Genomic DNA, 17,160 nt, shown 5'->3' with positions numbered 1-17,160 from the left:
CCATGCAGCAATCAGGATTTAACACACGGACGAAAATGTGATGGTTGTGGGTCTGTTTGCTCATGTTGCCAGCATGTCCAATCAAACCACGCCCGCGCAGTCCAGGTGAAGCAGGTTATTTTTGAGTTTGTGAGTGTTAAACTCTCATAAAGATGTTTCCTTCACTGTTGCTTATTTTGTCATGAATATTTAATAATGTATAGAAATAATAAATATTTGAAACCAAGCTTTTAGTGCCTTTAACTGTGCTCTAGAGTAACAAAATAAACCTGCTGGAAATTCTGTGTGGGCCCTACATTTCACTCCACTTGTGACAACAGTTCACACATCACATGATGTGTTCATGTCTTAAATGCATTAAAACAGACCAAATGTATCTGTATATTCATTCAGAGTATATTGTATTCATTCATTCAAAACCTACACATTTATTCGAAGCGTATTTATGATCACTCAACATGTAGTTCGGATGCCAGTTACAGTACCTTCATGTATTTTACATTTGTCCTGTTTTGAAGCTTTCAATTCACATGATTTGCAGTGCGGTGTGTTTCTTCAGCATGGGAGAAAATGGTGACATTTCTTTACAGTGTAACAACGACGAGGATGAAAACAGACTTTGTCAACATATTTTCTGAACCCAACAAATATCCTGACTGTTTCCATGTGTGTCTTAAACCCTGAGATTATCTTCCAAACCCAGCCTGGTATCTGTCATTGATCAAGATTTATTATTTAATTATTTAATCACAATCAACCTGTTTGAGTGTGTGAGTGTTTCTTCCCACTTTGTAGTCTTTCTCTCACTAAAGTTTCTAGAGAAAACAGGTGAGCATCTGAATCCTCAGGCAGAATTGTCCTCACAGCATCGGCGAGCTGAAACAGGTACTCTGTGTTTTGCCCGCTTGGACCGGTAGAGCTGATGATCTGGTTGGCTATCTCCTCCAGAGGGGCGGGGCCGAGGTAGTCTGGATTGTCCTGAGAACCAATGTAGAGCAGCGTCTTGTTGGGAGGGGGAGTGAGAGGTGGACGGGGGTGAAAGGTCACCGTTATGACTTGATAACCACCTTTTTCTCGGTAGTCGAGGTAGCTCTTCACTTCCTGCTCCCGGCCCGTTGGCAGCTTATAGGCAACGCCCCAAACGCACCCCTGAAAACAAAGATGAAAAGCTGAAAAACAAGTCTGACATATGTAGAGTGATGTACTCTACACATAGAGAAGTAGAGCCAAAATTCATCTTCTTTGGCAACTTCTCCTACTAACTAGACTTGAAATGATTAGTCAATTGATCAATTAGTCAATTGACAGAAAAATGATCAACAACAATTCTGATAATAGGTCAATCATTTAAGTCATTATTTAAGCAAAAAGGCCAAAAGTTTCTTCTAAAATGCAAATATTTACTGGTTTTCTTAGTCTTCAATGATAGTAAACTGAATAGCTTTGGGTTTTGGACTGTTATTTCATATTTTATAGCTGTAACAATTAATTTGTTAATGGGGAAAATAATCAGCAGTGTAACTGATGATGAAAATAATTGTCAATAGCAGCCCTACTTGTAACCAGTACTCCACATACAATTAGCCCAGACTGACTGTGAATAGTATTAATGTAAGCACTGTTGCGTTACAGCCACACCTCTGTTTGTACTAACATACTGCTCTGTGGATGTGATCACAGCCTGTGACTCGCTTTAGAAAGATGATGAACGTGTTTTTCAAGCTCACCAATAACACTTTTAAGATACTCATCAGTCACCTCTAAATTCATGTTTTCTGGACGCTTACTATGTTGTCACGACATCACAGGACACCCTCTATATCTCTCTTTATCTTCCCCATCAACTGCAACAAATGATCCCTCATCCAAGGTCACATTACGCTGCACTGTCCTCTTCCTTCGATTCAGGCGTATAAGATGCCCCCCCTCTTCCTTTTTTTAGTTTGTTGGCCTCTACACTGCAAGTCTTCTGTTAATTGTACAAGCTAATAAAGTAATAAATGACAAGGTGGGTGAATTATGATCCTCAGGTGGTGATAATCTAATTATCACTGTATAAATAAAACATGATTTTGTTTGCTTTGCCCTTAAACATGATCTGTCTTCCAATAACAACATAACCTTCATGGCAACTATGTCAAATTTAATTAAGATCATAAAGATTTATGTCATTTTAAAAGGTGAGGGAAGCAAGGTATTCAAATGAAAAGGCAGATAAGGTGCGTACATCTTATTACACATGTAATGAATACCTGATAAAAACTACTAGCATTCTGCTGAAATGATATATTGACTTATTAGCTGACAGAAAATCCATCTGTAACATTTTAATAATCATTTAATCAACTTATCCAGTGAAATGATTTGCTGTTCTTATTTGTTATATATCATTCGTAAGTTGAACATTGTTGTGTTTTGGACAAAACATCTGAAGACACCACCTAGGATGGACATTTTATCACTATTTTCTGATATTTTATGGATTAATCAATTCATTAATTAATCAAGAGAATTACCCTCAGATTTATTAATAACAAAACTAACCATTAGTTGCAGATCTACTACAATGTAATGTATGCTGTTCAGTTCAGGAGGGGTATGTCTTACCTCAGGATCCTCCACCAGTGTCACGACCCGGCCAGGCTGAAAAAGCAGCAGGAACACAAACATTAAAGCAAACAAGCAGGTCATGCAACAAAACAGACTAAAGGAGTTACAGGAAAGATTGTGTATAACCTGCAATGAATAGTTTAAATGTCCATGGTAGTCACAAAACAGCACCACAATGGTTTTTGATGTCTGACAACTTGACTCCACGTCTTACAATAGCAACATAGCATCAGCTCCCCGGAGCAGATATGGACGCTCACCTTCCCCGGTACCCCCCGGTGGTCGGTGCTGCCCTGCCAAAACCGACGGCTGAAGCCTTTTATGTAGCCAATTCTCTTTTCTTCATAAGGAAAGTCCACTTTCCATATCAGAGACCCGTAACCGAAAACCCACATGTTAAGACGTTAAGCTAACGGCGCCGCGACAGCAGAGACGGTCCGAGCCGGACTAAGTGGCAGAGTTTGAGTCTGACAGCTAACTAGCTCACACCGAGAGTGCTCACATCGTAATTACAGCCATGTGGAGGCTACCTGTAGCACAGCAGGTGTCGTTTCACGGCACTAGCACGGGTTCATGAGTGAACACGTCCAGATTGATAAGTCATCTTTATTGCGTAAGTGCGTTGACTTCCGCATAGCGACTTTCAGTATAAACAGTGACTGTCCTTCAAATTGTACATTTTAAAGGTACAAACTACATATACAGGTATTTGATTATCAATAAGAGTAAAACAATCCATTTCCATAGCATATTATATTCATTGCCCCGTACAATATCACTATAGCAATGTCTTTTCGACCTTTCTTCTTTTATTTTGAAGGCAAAAGCACAATTCCGGATGTTTTACCTTATCTTATATTTAAATAAATTATTGCATTATATTTATTTATTATTTTTTATTATTATTTTGTTATTTTTCTTATTTCAACGTCGAGTCTAAACCCAAGAAAATGGCAAGCAAAGCAAAACCTGTCAAACCGACATCTGTACATTCATACCCGATGAAACTTTTTGCTCTATCCACCCCAGGAATAGTATTTATTTATTTATTTATTTATTTATTTATTTATTATCATTGTTATTATTTTACATTTATTTTTGTAAAGATTGTATTGTATTGCCCACAACATGTAGGCAATGCAAGAACAAAAGGACAACCTTAAGGCACACATACATATCAGAACAGAAATAGTATGTCTGGAATGTCCGGAAATGAAACAGACACACATTGAGTTTGAGGCTAAAATTTATTTAAAAAAATGTTCTATTTAAAAACACACATTCAGAAAAAAATAATAAAATTTCAATTTTTTTTACAGACTGTGAACAAAGGTTTTACTTTTGAACATTTCACCTTATAAATAAGGATTTTCCCAAGCCATAAATGTTCTTTCCAGTCACTTAGAGCTGCAGCCACTAAAAGTCTCATATCAATCTCAGAAATAATCCTATTCTTTCTTTTAATCAGTTAAATTATATATTCCTGATGTTATCAAAAGAGTATTAATTATTGGTTCCTATATATTCTTGTAGGCTACCTTTGATGTGCAGCCATGAACTGACTTTCAGGGAATATCTAAGTGTGCATTTGTGTTTGTGAGAACGTGAACTGGGACAGATAACACAGGGAATATGGGCTTCCATCTTGACACCAGGGGGTGCTGAGTTTCTGTTTCCACCAGTATATCATTGTGTGTTCTCCCAGATAACATGCTCTTCATGCATGCCGTGTGAGCGCTGATTCAGATCCAAATAAAGTGGACAGCAACAGTCTGGCCTGTAATGTCAGCTCTATGAGCAGCAGCCATGCTCATTCATCCGCCTCTGAGAGATCCTGGTCAGCAAACCTTTCGTGTAACTTACCAGCCTCGAGGTTGGAGAGGCAGATCTGTGGTTGAAATCCACAGCTGGGCTGGCAAATGCTGCTGAGGAAACATCTGCCATAAAGCTAAAGACACTTCATCTGCTGCAGTGGAGCTGGTCACCATCCAACGGCAGAAGACTAAAACTTAGCTCTCAGTTGGAAATGTGTGGAAATGTGTGAGTGTGAAGTATACACAAAAATGGGGAAAAAAAAAATCCACTGCTCTTGAGACCTGTGGCCACCAACGCAAAACCATATCCTTCTTGATTTTCACCCTCTTATGTGTGGCCTGAATTACTGTTATAACACTTCCTGTAATTTAAGGCAGGTTGGTAGGGGTGTTTCAGGCAGCAGCAGTTCCAATAGTTTATGTTCCCTACTGTGAAAATATCGAGCTAATTATATTTACTATAACCCTCTACAGAGCCACGCAGAAGTGTACTGATGTGGCCAACTAAGCCAAATCTTACGACAAATATCCTAATCCAAAAAACCTAATGTACACATAATTGTTATCTCATTCATATGTGGATCAACAGCACAAAAAGCTTACACAAGCTGTCCCACGGGCACACCTTTTGTGCTGTATTTATCTTTGACAGGAAAGCATTTCTTAGTAAAGATTTTATTATGCTGTTTTCTGCTGTTTCTGGCATTTATTTTATTATAGAGACAACATCGTAGACATTTAGGAAAATATAAACAGTCTGCCGCCGTAGCCAGGTGAATTTCGCAAATTTGTTATCTCTTGTTTGGAAGATGGTAAACAAAGATGTTGCAGTGACTACGGAGATAACTCAAGAGGATTGAATGTACTGAAAAATGCTCAGTTCTTCTATCTACTTTTATACCACCAAGAAAACCTTTTTAACACTAATCTGTAGCTTTCAACCTTAATATAAACCATAAGTAATTAAGTGGCTTCAAAAACACAAGTTAATCCACCATCTGTTCCTGATGGAATCAAAAGAGTCGCTGTATCAACACAATAATCATACTAAATCAAATAAGTCATTATTCTGAAAACAATGAATTATTGCTGGTTTGTACGGTTTTGCTCTTGTGTCTTCCTCCATCAGTATTTTTCTCCCATTTTCTATATACGTTCCATTAGCTTCATTTTATTCTCGTAGGCCCCTCTTCCTCCCTGACAAGCACATCTTTTCAGGTTCAGTTTCTTTTCCCTGTGCTCCACCTCTCTTTGTGTTCCGTCTCCAACTCCAGAGCTGTTCCTAAACCTTCTTCTTCTCCTCCTGCACGGTCTTCTGTTTATTCATTAGGGAGGTAACCAAGATAGAGCTTTACTCAACCATTTTCTCCTCCAGTTTGCTAATTTGTTCCTGCCTCTTTTCATTTATAAAAGTCTTCATTTCAGTGAAAAAACGTCTTATTTCTTGCATTTAAAGGAACACTCTGCTGATTTGGCACATGGTGGTGGTGGTTACAGCATAAAATGTTAATTATGTGTTTATAATCACGTTTTGTTTCACTGTCGCCATGGACTAGAGCCATTACCTAAACTTTTAGTGCCGACAGTGTCGAAACATAACCATAAAGACTTTGACAAGCAGATATTGTACCGTATGATTGGATAGTTTGTCAAAAAACAATACACTGACAATATATTGACAATAAACATTTACTGATACACCCAGTATCAACATTTTTAGAAATTACCAGATAGTTAATTTCCAACATTTCCTCATTATGTTGATAGAAAACATAATGCAGATAGTTTTACAGAGGGAAGTAGTGGGAAGTTGTTAACATCAACAAAACACTGGACTGCTGTTTCATCCATTTGAAATATTTGGGAATTTACCAGGCATGAAGAGTCTAACAAAAGGTCCTATTGAGTTGTACTATGGGAAAAAGTTTTTAGAGCTTGACTCATACTAGGGACTAAAAGTTGGGACATGCCAACTCCTTAATTTTTTTCTCCATTCTTTTTTGCAAGTCCCGTGACTTTATGGGAGTACAATACCAAAGTACAGCAGTGTCTCTTTAAGATGAGTTACACTCCCCAATGTCTGTTTTCTAGTTCTGTCTGTCCCTGCTCTGAGTGGATTTTCTTGTTAAGGCTGAAAATCTAGGAAAATGCGTCTTTTGTATTTTGTGCCAGGGCCTTATTCTCTTTAACCTAGTTACTTTGTGCATCGCTGAATGGAGCTTTCAATTTCCAGGAATTTCTCTGAGATTGTTTGTTCCAGTCAAGATGTGATAGCAGTGTGAGAGGTTCTGTTCCACGCTGGCCAACTTTGATCATTTCATTCCTTGCTTTTGCTCACAGTGAGCAACATCTACACCGCCAGTCTTGCTTTCTTTCAATCCATCCTTATAAAACGTTGACATGGTCTTTAGCTCCTTTAACCCTCTCTTTTCACCCTGGTTGAGGTTTGAGAAGAGATTTCTTCAGTTAGTAGAACTTCTTTTTTCCACCATCCAGCTGCAGGATCATCTCACTAACCTCCGATATTTAGTTGTTCTCCTGCAGCAATTGAGGTCTACGAAACCCATCAAAATGTGTCCTCTATATTGACTCATCGTAGCAACAGCACAAAAAAACTCTTGAACCTCTGACTCAGTCTGAGCAGCCATGGTGAAGAAAGCATGAATTGGAAAGCAGAGCCATAAAGGTCCACTATATGTAGAGAGCAGAGTGAGCCATTCAGGGCTCTGGAGCCACAGATCCTGAACTGCTCATATGACTCCTGAGATTTCTCTTATGAGGTTCACGTTTGGTGAAAGGAGCCACATCTATCGCCACTGTTGTACTAGCCCGAAAATGTGATTCTATTCTGGCTATTACAGCTAATAGTGATAATGTGAAGGACTGTAAGATAAGAAAGACATTATTAGCGAGTCGGTATTATCTATTTTGACTCAGTTTTTACACTGAGACTGCGAAAACCTCATTTGTAAAAAAAAAAAGAAAAAAAAAAGAAAAAAAAAGAAATTGTTGGACCAGCACAAACATTGAAAAATTAGAATAATAGAATGAGAGAACCATGTTCACGTTGGCATGACTGATATCCTCCCCCTGTCTTCAAACATTATAGCTGTCATAATAGAAATGATGATAAGATGGAAAGTTTCAAAGATGATAAATGCTGTGCTCTCTTTTGTCTTATCAGCTACAAAAGCCAAACATTTGGAGTCCATGTGATGATACAGGCTTCTGCTAATGTATATATTCAGAACGCTGACGTTTCTGCCAAAAAAAAAAGAGAAAAAAGAAAAGGAGAAACGTCTTTTGACTGAGATGCTGGCAATAAATTGAAAGAAGCAGAGGCAATACAGAATACCTTATACTTTGAAAAATTAAGCTTTTACACACCTAAATTATATTATTGCTGATTTTAATTTGCCTTATGATAATGACCCACATGCTGCTTTTCCTCGTTACTGATATCAAATAGAAAAACTTTAGTCACTGCTCCTTTTTACTCATTTAATTTCTAAGTTAGAAAATTAAATGTCTAAATTGGGGTCATTTTAACTTTTGACATTTTTTAAGTGTCCAATCATCCAACTTGCATTTTCTTTCTTCCTGCATGGGGTGAGTAAGTACAAAGATGAAGACATTATTCTGCTCTTCGAATTGACATCACTGAAAGGATTTGAGATATTTTCCCCATAAAAATGGTATAAATACGGCTTAAGTCCAGTGGCAGCAATAGAAACTAATACTCCAAAGCTTGCTCAAGCTTAACCAAAGTCTATAACTTTATCAGCATGTTTGAGTGAGAACCGTGAAGTATTATAGGAGACTGATCAGAAGGGACTCCCTTTGGTTTTTCTGGCTGCAGGATTGTCCAGTTTAAAATTATCTGTCTTGGGAATAGAAGACTCTATGTGAGACTCCACAGCACAAATTGCAATGACCCGTGGGACGTGTGGGATGTAAAAATGTAAATCTACTTTATAAAAAAAATGCAGAGAAGGAGCAGAACTTATTATACAGATATGGGTTGATGCAACTTTGCCATTAGTAAAACCACTGAAAAAAAAACCTTGGCTATTTTTTTTTTTTTTTTTTTTTTTTTTTTTACAAAATGTTAAAAGTATGAATTGCTCAGATAATGTATTTTTGCTCTGTTAGAAAAATAAGGCAGATGCCTGTGCCTCCTTTTTTTCTCTGGACTGTTGACATTCAATAGGCATTACGTCAGCTGAAGTCAAGGCTACAATATTTGGAGTGATAGCAACCCTCGAGAAGCAATTAAAATGATTTCAGTGTGGAGAGGAATGGTGTAGATAAAAAGTGACCCTGAAATAAGTTACAATGTTGTTAACTATTCAAGCAGAACATTGAGCAGAGCATGACTGAGAGTCTACAGCCATGCTATGTTTTGCATTAGATTGAGGTGGTTCAGATTTGGGTGAGGGAAGACACATCTTGACAGGGAAACAGTCTTCGACACAACACCAGTTACTCCAACATCCTGTGTTTGTTAATGTTATATTCCGTCAGGTAGTTACATTCACTGTTGCTCTGTCAGCTTGCAAATTCATTGATTCAGCACAATTAGGTACAACCACCACCTGGAGTCTAATACTAACTGCCATGTTACTGGCTCTGCTTAAGCACAGCAGTACTTTGAGCTAAATGCTAAGGTCAGCATGCTCACAATGACAATACTACCAAGTTGAAGAACATATAATGTTCACTATCTTAGTTTAACATTTTAGCATGCTAACATTTGCTAACCATAAACACAAGGAACTGCAGTTTTTGGCTCTTCATGTTGACTTCCTTTTTCAGCTCAGGAGTTTACCGCTTGTTAACAAGCAACCAAAACAAAGAACACCCGAGGCTGATGAGAATGTCATCAGTTTTGAATCTATGGGACATAATGATATTTTTACATGAGGGCACCACCATCATGAAAAGTATGGGTCACCAAAATTTTTACAACTCATCCACTGGGGAACATAAGTGTCTGAACCAAATTTCATGGTAATCCATTGAACAGTTGTTGAGATATTCCAGTCTGGACCAAAGTGATGGACCAACAGCAAGTAGAGCTACTAGTGTGGCTAAAAACTGACCCTGGAATAGGCTGTATCACTGTTAACTATTCAGGCAGAACTCTGAGTAGAAAATAGTCTTAGCCCTGTACAGGCACAGCTTTTGGACTGGAAAGAGGACATGCTTGGGTCTAAGGTTTAAGAGCAGAGATGAGTCAAAGCCATAGTTGGTGGACAGCTGGCATGGAGTCAGAATGGAATCAGGGCCAAAGTGGAGTCATAGCCGTATCAGAGCAGAGCTGATGTCGGTGCCAATCTGGCCGAAGAGACACAGAAGAGATGAAGCTGAGACCGAGCTGATGCCAGAGAAAAATTTGAGCAAAACTGGAGCTGATGCCCATTCTGGAGATGTGTAGGAGTTGATGTCAGAGAGGGAGCCTCGCTTTCAGGGAGGAAGCAGGAGCTGATGACGAAGAAGATGATGAGTGGAGTCTGAGTTGCGTCAGAGTGGAACCAACCAGATAATTGCTGGAGAAGAGCCAGCATTAAAGCTGCTGGAGTCTGTACTGAAGTCAGACAGAGAACTGGAGTGGGGGAGGAGAAGTGAGATGAGAGGTGTAAGAGACTGGGGATTCATGAAAGTTCTCTTTCTCTTTTCATTTTAGTACTTTTCTGATCTTAACAATGTGTTGAATTTAGAAGCGGAGAACAGGGTGAAGCTGATGAAGAAGAAGTGTGCTGTCAGTGAATATGTTGAGCTTGGCAGGTGAAGAGGACTGATTTGATATGATGAAAGGGAGTCTGTCACTCTGGCTGGAGACAGAACATTTTGCTCTGGACATTTGACAGATTTGCTGCTGGTAGCCACGGAAAATAACATTTTCTTTTCCTTTCTTGCTCTGTCATATTCAGTTCTTATGTTGACCTTAAACTCTAGCAACTACAGTATTTTAGATCAAGTCTGTGATTAATCTCATTTTTACTCATTGATCTTAATATCATCACGATAATATATCTCTCATCTGAATAAAATGATTCAATTGTTAAAGATGGCCCATTGGGGCATCCTGATGGCATTTTGAAGGTCCACATCTTCTTACAGCATCTTCCTTTTCAAGCCTGGTCTTGCTGCGGTGAAGGCTCTTCATTCATATTTACTTCTGACTTCATAGTGATGAAGTCTTTTCATCCTTAGATCCTGCTTTTAGTATTTTTTACTAATGCAATCAAGGTCTTTTGCCCTTTTCTCTCTGTCTCAGAATTCAGAACAGACTCATTCACAGTTCTTTCTTTTTGTGTTCAGTGTAAAGGCTTGATTGTGAGTGTATGGTAATACAGCAGCATACAGTTATACTGTAAGACCCATTGTCTTCCAACAGCAGATTTTCTGCATTACGACCTCCTTCGGTTGTGTTGATTCTCACCTGGTTGCAGCAGACATATTTGTAGCTGTGAGATAGAACCAGCACAGAAGAATGTTTTTTTTTTTTCAGCTGTGACCCAAATCCCTGTGATAAGGTGGTCACAGAAAAAAAAAATCATTATGACATTAACATGTCTTTTTTTATTTTCTGCTTTTTCTTTTCAGCTAGATCACATTTGGATGATTTTGTGATTGCGAGAGGAATAGTAATGAGTTTGCTATTGACTAACACCATGAACACAGTGACATAACAATGAAAACATTGTAGCTCAGAGTTCATGGTGTGTTCCTTCGACACAAATCAGTTCTGTACATTTACTATAAATGTTGTGTTTACCTTGAGAAATGGCCTTTCACTAAATCACCGTGCACACAAAAAAGGATACGGCAAACTCAATAAAAGTAGTATATTAGAAGTATTTGTTGAATTTTATATTGTATTGCTTTGTGTGCAATTTCCTTTCAAAAGTTTTCTTTAGCAGATGAAAAACAGACACATTTCCCCTGTCATTGATCAACCTACTGAATATTATTCCAATGATTTTAAATGTTGATCATGTGTTCCATGCTTAGCTGAATACAGGCTTTCATATCACTGCTGAGTAAAGGTCCAGAGAAAACAGAATGTTTTCTAAGAAGCAATATCACACAAAGGAATAGGCTGATATTTTGTGAAATATGCTTATTTGCTTGAGAAGATGAGATGGGAAGATCAACGTCATTCCCCTGTTTGTCCATTAAATATCAAGCTACAGCCAGCAGCTGATTAGTTCAGGTTACAGTCTTTACAGTAAAGACTAGAAGAGGGGAGAAATAGCTGTTTGGCTCTGCCCAGAGGTTTAATGAAATCAGCCTACCAGCATCTGGACAGCTCATTAATTAACACATTATATATTGTGTGTTTAATCCATACAAAAAGCAAAGCGTAAATATGACAGTTTCATAGTTTACAGGGAAAACAACACATTACCCCTTGTTAAACGACAAGTAGTTGTTTTATCACTTCTAGTTTTTGCACAGATAAAACAAATGTTAATTAGTGAGCTTTTGTACAGAGCCATACTAGCAATTCTTCCCCTCTGTTGCCAGTCTTTATGCTAAGCTAAGCTAAAATAAGCTAAGCTAAGCAGCTGCTGGCTCTAGCTTCATATATAGCAAACAGGCCATGGACTGTGAAACAGACATGACAGTGGTATTGAGCTTGTCATTCAGTTCTTGTCAAGAAGACAAATAAGCCTATCTCCTAAATTCCTTTGAACAATTTGGGATTGTTTCATCTAACATATTGATTTAAAAATCCAGGTAAGTCAATCATATTCCTGCATTTCTTTAAATGCGTATATCTTTGCAGCTTAATTAACATGTGTCTCAATCTTTTGAAACTAGAAAATTCAAGTGAATATTGGCTAGTCTGAGGCAGTCTTCCTGACTGTAAAGTCCTTTGACACATGCTTTATATGATGAATAAATGCATCGCTAAACCTGACATCACTTATGTAATTTTTCACTCTAAAGTATTAATACACATATTGACATTTACATTATCTGTAAGTGAAAATTCATCTATTTCAGACCACAGCCTCAGACCTATTACAACTTCCAGCCTGTGCCTCCTTTTCTCTCACCACCATCTCCTCTTTTGTTTCATTTTATTGTGACAGTACGTGTAATAAGTACTCAACTGGAGGCACAAATGAAATGGAACCAGTTTGCTTCTTGCGATGATGAGGTGGCCGTGACTGTGTGATGGGTCAGATTGGAAATTTAGCCGGGCCACCATGGAAGGTAATTGTTTTCCAGGGATGGCAAGGGTTACAGGGAAAGCTAAGGGAGGAAGCAGGGAACGAGAATGGAGACAGGGGAGGAGGGGTATGAGTAGGTAAGCAACATAAAGAGCCACTCTCTTCTCCTCCACCACCTCCTCTTCTGTCATTTGTATCACTCTGTCCCTCCTCCTTCTCTCCTCCCATTCCTTGTCCTTATCAGATACGTGAGGACACCTTCATTCTAAAGGTGCTACTAGACACCTCCAATAACTATGTGTGTGTTCATGTGTGTGCCTGTATGTGTGTGTGTGTGTGTGTGTGTGTGTTTTCATGACAGTTATGGGAGCTTGTCATCGTGCTCCTCTAGATCAATGGAGCACAGTTGCCTAGCAACCTGCTGATCAGGGGGAAGGAGGCGGGAGAGAGAGAGAGAGAGAAAGAGAGAGAGAGAGACAGAGAGAGAGAGAGAGAGCAGCATGAGATTAGAAAAGAGAGAGATGGAGCGGTCTGGAGAGGGAGGGAAAGAAACAAGAGAAGTGGGTGAGATCAACAGTAAAGAATGCTGTGGTTGGATGACAGGAAATAAGACCTAAGACAGTAGAGCTCAGCGTGTCTAATCGGTCTTTTGTGTGTACTGTAAGAGTGGGGTAAGGAGGTGGGAGGTGGTAGGTGGAATGTGTGGTGTGAATGCATGAATCGTGCATATGTGTGTGACTTCTGTGCACAGTAGTTTGGGACTGATGAGTTGATGTTGATACTATCACGCTGAAATAGAACATCAAAGCACTAACATGGTGACGCCAGCAGCACACTCCCTCATTTAGCTGCTGATTTAATTATCTTTATCTTAAAGGGGAACAAAGTGGTTAAACGCACTGCATTGGGAAGGAGCAGCGGTGGAGATAAACAGCGGGGAATGAGCGGGAGGAGGGGGGGTGGGGGTGGGGTGGAGAGGGAACTTGGAGGGAGATGAATTTGGACAGGAGGAAATGAGGAGAGGGGAGATGGGCGTAAAGATGGAGAGGGGAGGAGAGCAAGGACGAGGGGAATGAAATGAGGGAAAGATGGATGGAAAGGGAGTCTGATGATCAGGTGTTGGTTGGCCTCATGAGAGATGCACACATATGCTCCAGATCGTCTATGATATTTACACAGTCTCCCTCTCTCTGCCAGTGATGGCAAGAGGAAAGGGGTGGAGATGAAGGGAGGATGGGGTGTCATTACACATGAAAAAAAGAGGGAGGAGGGGGGAGAGATGGAGAAATAGCTGTACATCCCAGAGGTATACTCTGTGACTGAGTTAGAATAACATGTGGAGGCAGAGTGGCTGTTAAACTTTATGGAGGATTGAAAATGGACAATTAGCATCTCAACGATCTTGCTGTCACCTGGAACATTCTCCCCCCGTTGTCATAGTAACCCTCCTCTCCCTGCTCACACTTCCTAATTCTTGCTACCCCTCTCCACCATGGCCTCCACCGGTGCACATACTTGCACCTGCATACTCCCGCACACGCACAGACACACAAATGGGGCACTTTATATTATAATTTGCGTGCTTCTGGTCTGGGGCTGTTCAGATTTCGTTGAGGGAAATCTTAATGCTGCAGCATAAAGCAAAGTTTTAGACAATAATGTGCTTCCAACTTTGTGGCAACAGGCTTTTTCCTCTTCCAACATGACAAACCCATCATACACGATGAAAGATCCATAAAGAAATGATTTCCCAAGTTTGATGACTTCCTTGCACAGAGCCCTGACCTCGGCCTGCCACATCTATCCAACACCTTTTGCATGAACTGGAACACTGACTGCAAGCCAGGCCCTACACCCAACATCTGTACTCAACCTCTCTAATGCTCTTGTGGCTGAATGGGAACAAATCCCTTCAGCCAGCTTACAAAATCTTATATAAAACCTTTCCAGAAGAGTGGAGGCTGTTACAGTATATACAGCAGATTAATGCCTATCATTTTTCAAATGAGATGTTCAACAACAGGCAAACATTTTGACTTTGCACATGTGTTACTAATCACATTAACAATTGTAAGAGCCGATAAAGTACATATCCTATTTTTTGATAAAGTATGCTGCTAGGACACGCTATTCAGATTTTAAATTTATTAAAGTCTGTTGTGCTTAGTCAAATGGCCACAACAAGGATGACTACGTTCTATTCAATGTCCCCGTAAGCCATTACAGTGTGACAGCAAACCAGTGTGAAGACTCTGAAACCAAGGCAGCTAAATCGACTTTGTTATGCATTGTTAATACTGAATTTTTTTTTCATGAAAAAGGCAATGGGTGTCATGTGTGGGTGTCTACATATCTATTACGTACTGTATTTTTTTTTTTATGAAATCCAATTTTGATTTGCGTGTGTACTGTAGCCTACATGTGAAGTGAGGTGAAGTGTATCCACTTTATTTGATATTTCCTCCTTCGCTCTGTGAGGTGCATGTAGCTTCAGGCAGTAGGGCGCTGGAGTGTTCTCCCTGTGTGCTGTGCAGCTATTATGACATTTTTGAGGCCATCAGGTAAAAGGTCAAAGGTGAAAGTTAAAAGGTGACGATGTGTTCCTTGTTACTGGTTTCACTCTTCATTATCTGCTCTGAAAGTCTGTTCCACTGCACAAAACTGCTCTGACCTTTGACCCTTAACTGTAGGGCATGGAGTGCCGCGGGCTCAGAGTGGCTGCATCACCATGACAACCAATAGCAGCTCATAGGTCAAGATTTATGGTCACTCTGATGCGTACAGACACACATGAAGGGTTGTACATGTACACACACACACACACCCACACACACACAAACATAAATCAGTGGTGCAAGAGCTAATGAACTATGGATCGTGAGTTTTTTTCCATTTGGCCACACATGTAAGCACCACTCAGACACACATACACAGACACACACACAAACACACACACGTCCTCTCGTTCAACCACTTCAGTCAGTTCTGTTCACAAACACACAGACACACACACACAATCAGACGGCCTTTGTTTGGTCCTTGTCGGTCACTCTCAATCTGCTGGTCAGATGATCAATGCTAATGCCTGTTGAGAGTTCTAATGACACACAGATCTATACGCAGATACACTGCACATTTGGTCCTGTTGTTGCGTGCGTGTGTGTGTGTCTGTGCACGTGTGTGGGCGTCCATGTGTGCATGTTTGCGCACATGAGCTAATGTTATTTGTGTTTAGAAATTGCAATCCTTTGATGAGGACAGGTCAGCGCTATTGTTATAAATGAGAGTAAGATTGCAAGGAGGTGACCTCTCCCACCTCACACACAGGAACACACACACACGCGCACACACACACATATACACGTATGCGCACGTGGCTGTTTGCACTATTGGCAAGTGGAATTAGTAAATGTATGAGCTACACAGAAACTCATTACAACACGATTAGAGACAAACCTCCCATTTAATCTCATTTAGAAAAGGGTGGTTGCCCGTCAAACACACTCACACACACGCACTAACTTACTTATGCGCATGCACAGATACACACATTTATACTTACACAAAGACCACCCTCTCTATATGAATGACAGCAGGGGTGTCTGTCTGACTCATGAAATTATACCCTTCTAATCATATGCTCCCACCACTGTGTAAGTACAGTGTTTAAAATGACACAGAAAGTCTTCTACAAACATATAATCCTTCTGTTTACATTATATCACCATTAAAAACCTGAAATTTCTACATGTGGCACTTCAGCTCCTCCCTTCCTCACCCCCTCTGTGCTGTTTGTCACCATTCACAGCACAAACTAGGTAAACCTCACTGTCTCAAGCTCAGCTCCAAAGACTGTAGCACAAACTGACATAAATGCAGGCACAAAATATGGGCGCACAAACACAAACACAAACACACACACACACATACACACACACACACACATACCCGCTGGATGCTGACAGATGAGTTTTTATTTTTGGCTGTATATTCTCTCTGCTGGCAGTTCAGACACATATTACCCGTGCACAAAGGCTCCTGCACACACGCACACATATATAAAGACAATATGTATACACACCCAGACACACACGTATACAGTGACCTTCTCTCTGCTGAGTATGCAAAGAGTCAGGGGTCACTGCCTGCTGTCAGCCTGTCAAAGAGAGAGGAAGGGGAAGAGGGGAAGTGAGAAGAGGCAGAGGAAGAGTAAACGTGGTTGGAGGAATGTACAGAATGGAGCTCCTCCGCCTCATCATTCAATAAAGACTAATGCAATCAGAGGCGGCCCATATCTGTCACGGTTAATGTTGGCTGATAGAGTCGCAGCAGTTTAAAATGCTCATGGTATAATGCATTTCCCTGGGCCTCTTACAGACTGATGATGCATCACATCACGCCTTGATGACTCTTGTAGAAACAGATAACCTGTTCTGCAGCACGCTAAATTGGGCCTCCAGTATGTCTCACCATTTTGCTCGTTTTTATCTTCACCGGCTACAAAGAGGTTCCATTCTGAGATCCATTTAAAGAAAGAAACGTTACCTTTA

The 17,160-nt window shown here is 40.0% G+C and overlaps 1 protein-coding gene across 1 annotated transcript; it reads right to left on the bottom strand.

The window, feature by feature from the left end:
* Positions 1-384: 384 nt before the first annotated feature.
* On the bottom strand, positions 385-3,234 carry chac2 (ChaC, cation transport regulator homolog 2 (E. coli)). The gene is made up of 3 exons (XM_071462928.1): positions 2,871-3,234; positions 2,608-2,643; positions 385-1,149 (listed from the first exon to the last, which is right to left on the bottom strand). The coding sequence occupies exons 1-3, from the start codon at positions 3,003-3,005 to the stop codon at positions 754-756; spliced, it is 567 nt and encodes a 188-aa protein (XP_071319029.1). The 5' UTR covers positions 3,006-3,234; the 3' UTR covers positions 385-753.
* Between the last annotated feature and the right edge of the window lie 13,926 nt (positions 3,235-17,160).

This window comes from Trachinotus anak, unplaced genomic scaffold, assembly GCF_046630095.1.
Source record: "Trachinotus anak isolate AG129_WGS33_773 ecotype Australia unplaced genomic scaffold, CSIRO_AGI_Tana_v1 ptg000025l, whole genome shotgun sequence".
In the NCBI taxonomy this organism is placed as follows: Eukaryota; Metazoa; Chordata; class Actinopteri; order Carangiformes; family Carangidae; genus Trachinotus; species Trachinotus anak.
Note: the sequence above shows the minus strand (reverse complement) of the source record. Positions and strands in the feature narration are given on the sequence as shown.

What these genes read in the sequence shown, in the direction of transcription:
- chac2 (XM_071462928.1), bottom strand. Translation starts at nt 3,005, where the DNA reads ATGTGGGTTTTCGGTTACGGGTCTCTGATATGGAAAGTGGACTTTCCT. An exon ending in ACCGGGGGGTACCGGGGAAG is followed by an intron (nt 2,644 to 2,870) that starts GTGAGCGTCCAT and finishes CTGCTTTTTCAG; the next exon opens with CCTGGCCGGGTCGTGACACT. An exon ending in CACTGGTGGAGGATCCTGAG is followed by an intron (nt 1,150 to 2,607) that starts GTAAGACATACC and finishes CTTTGTTTTCAG; the next exon opens with GGGTGCGTTTGGGGCGTTGC.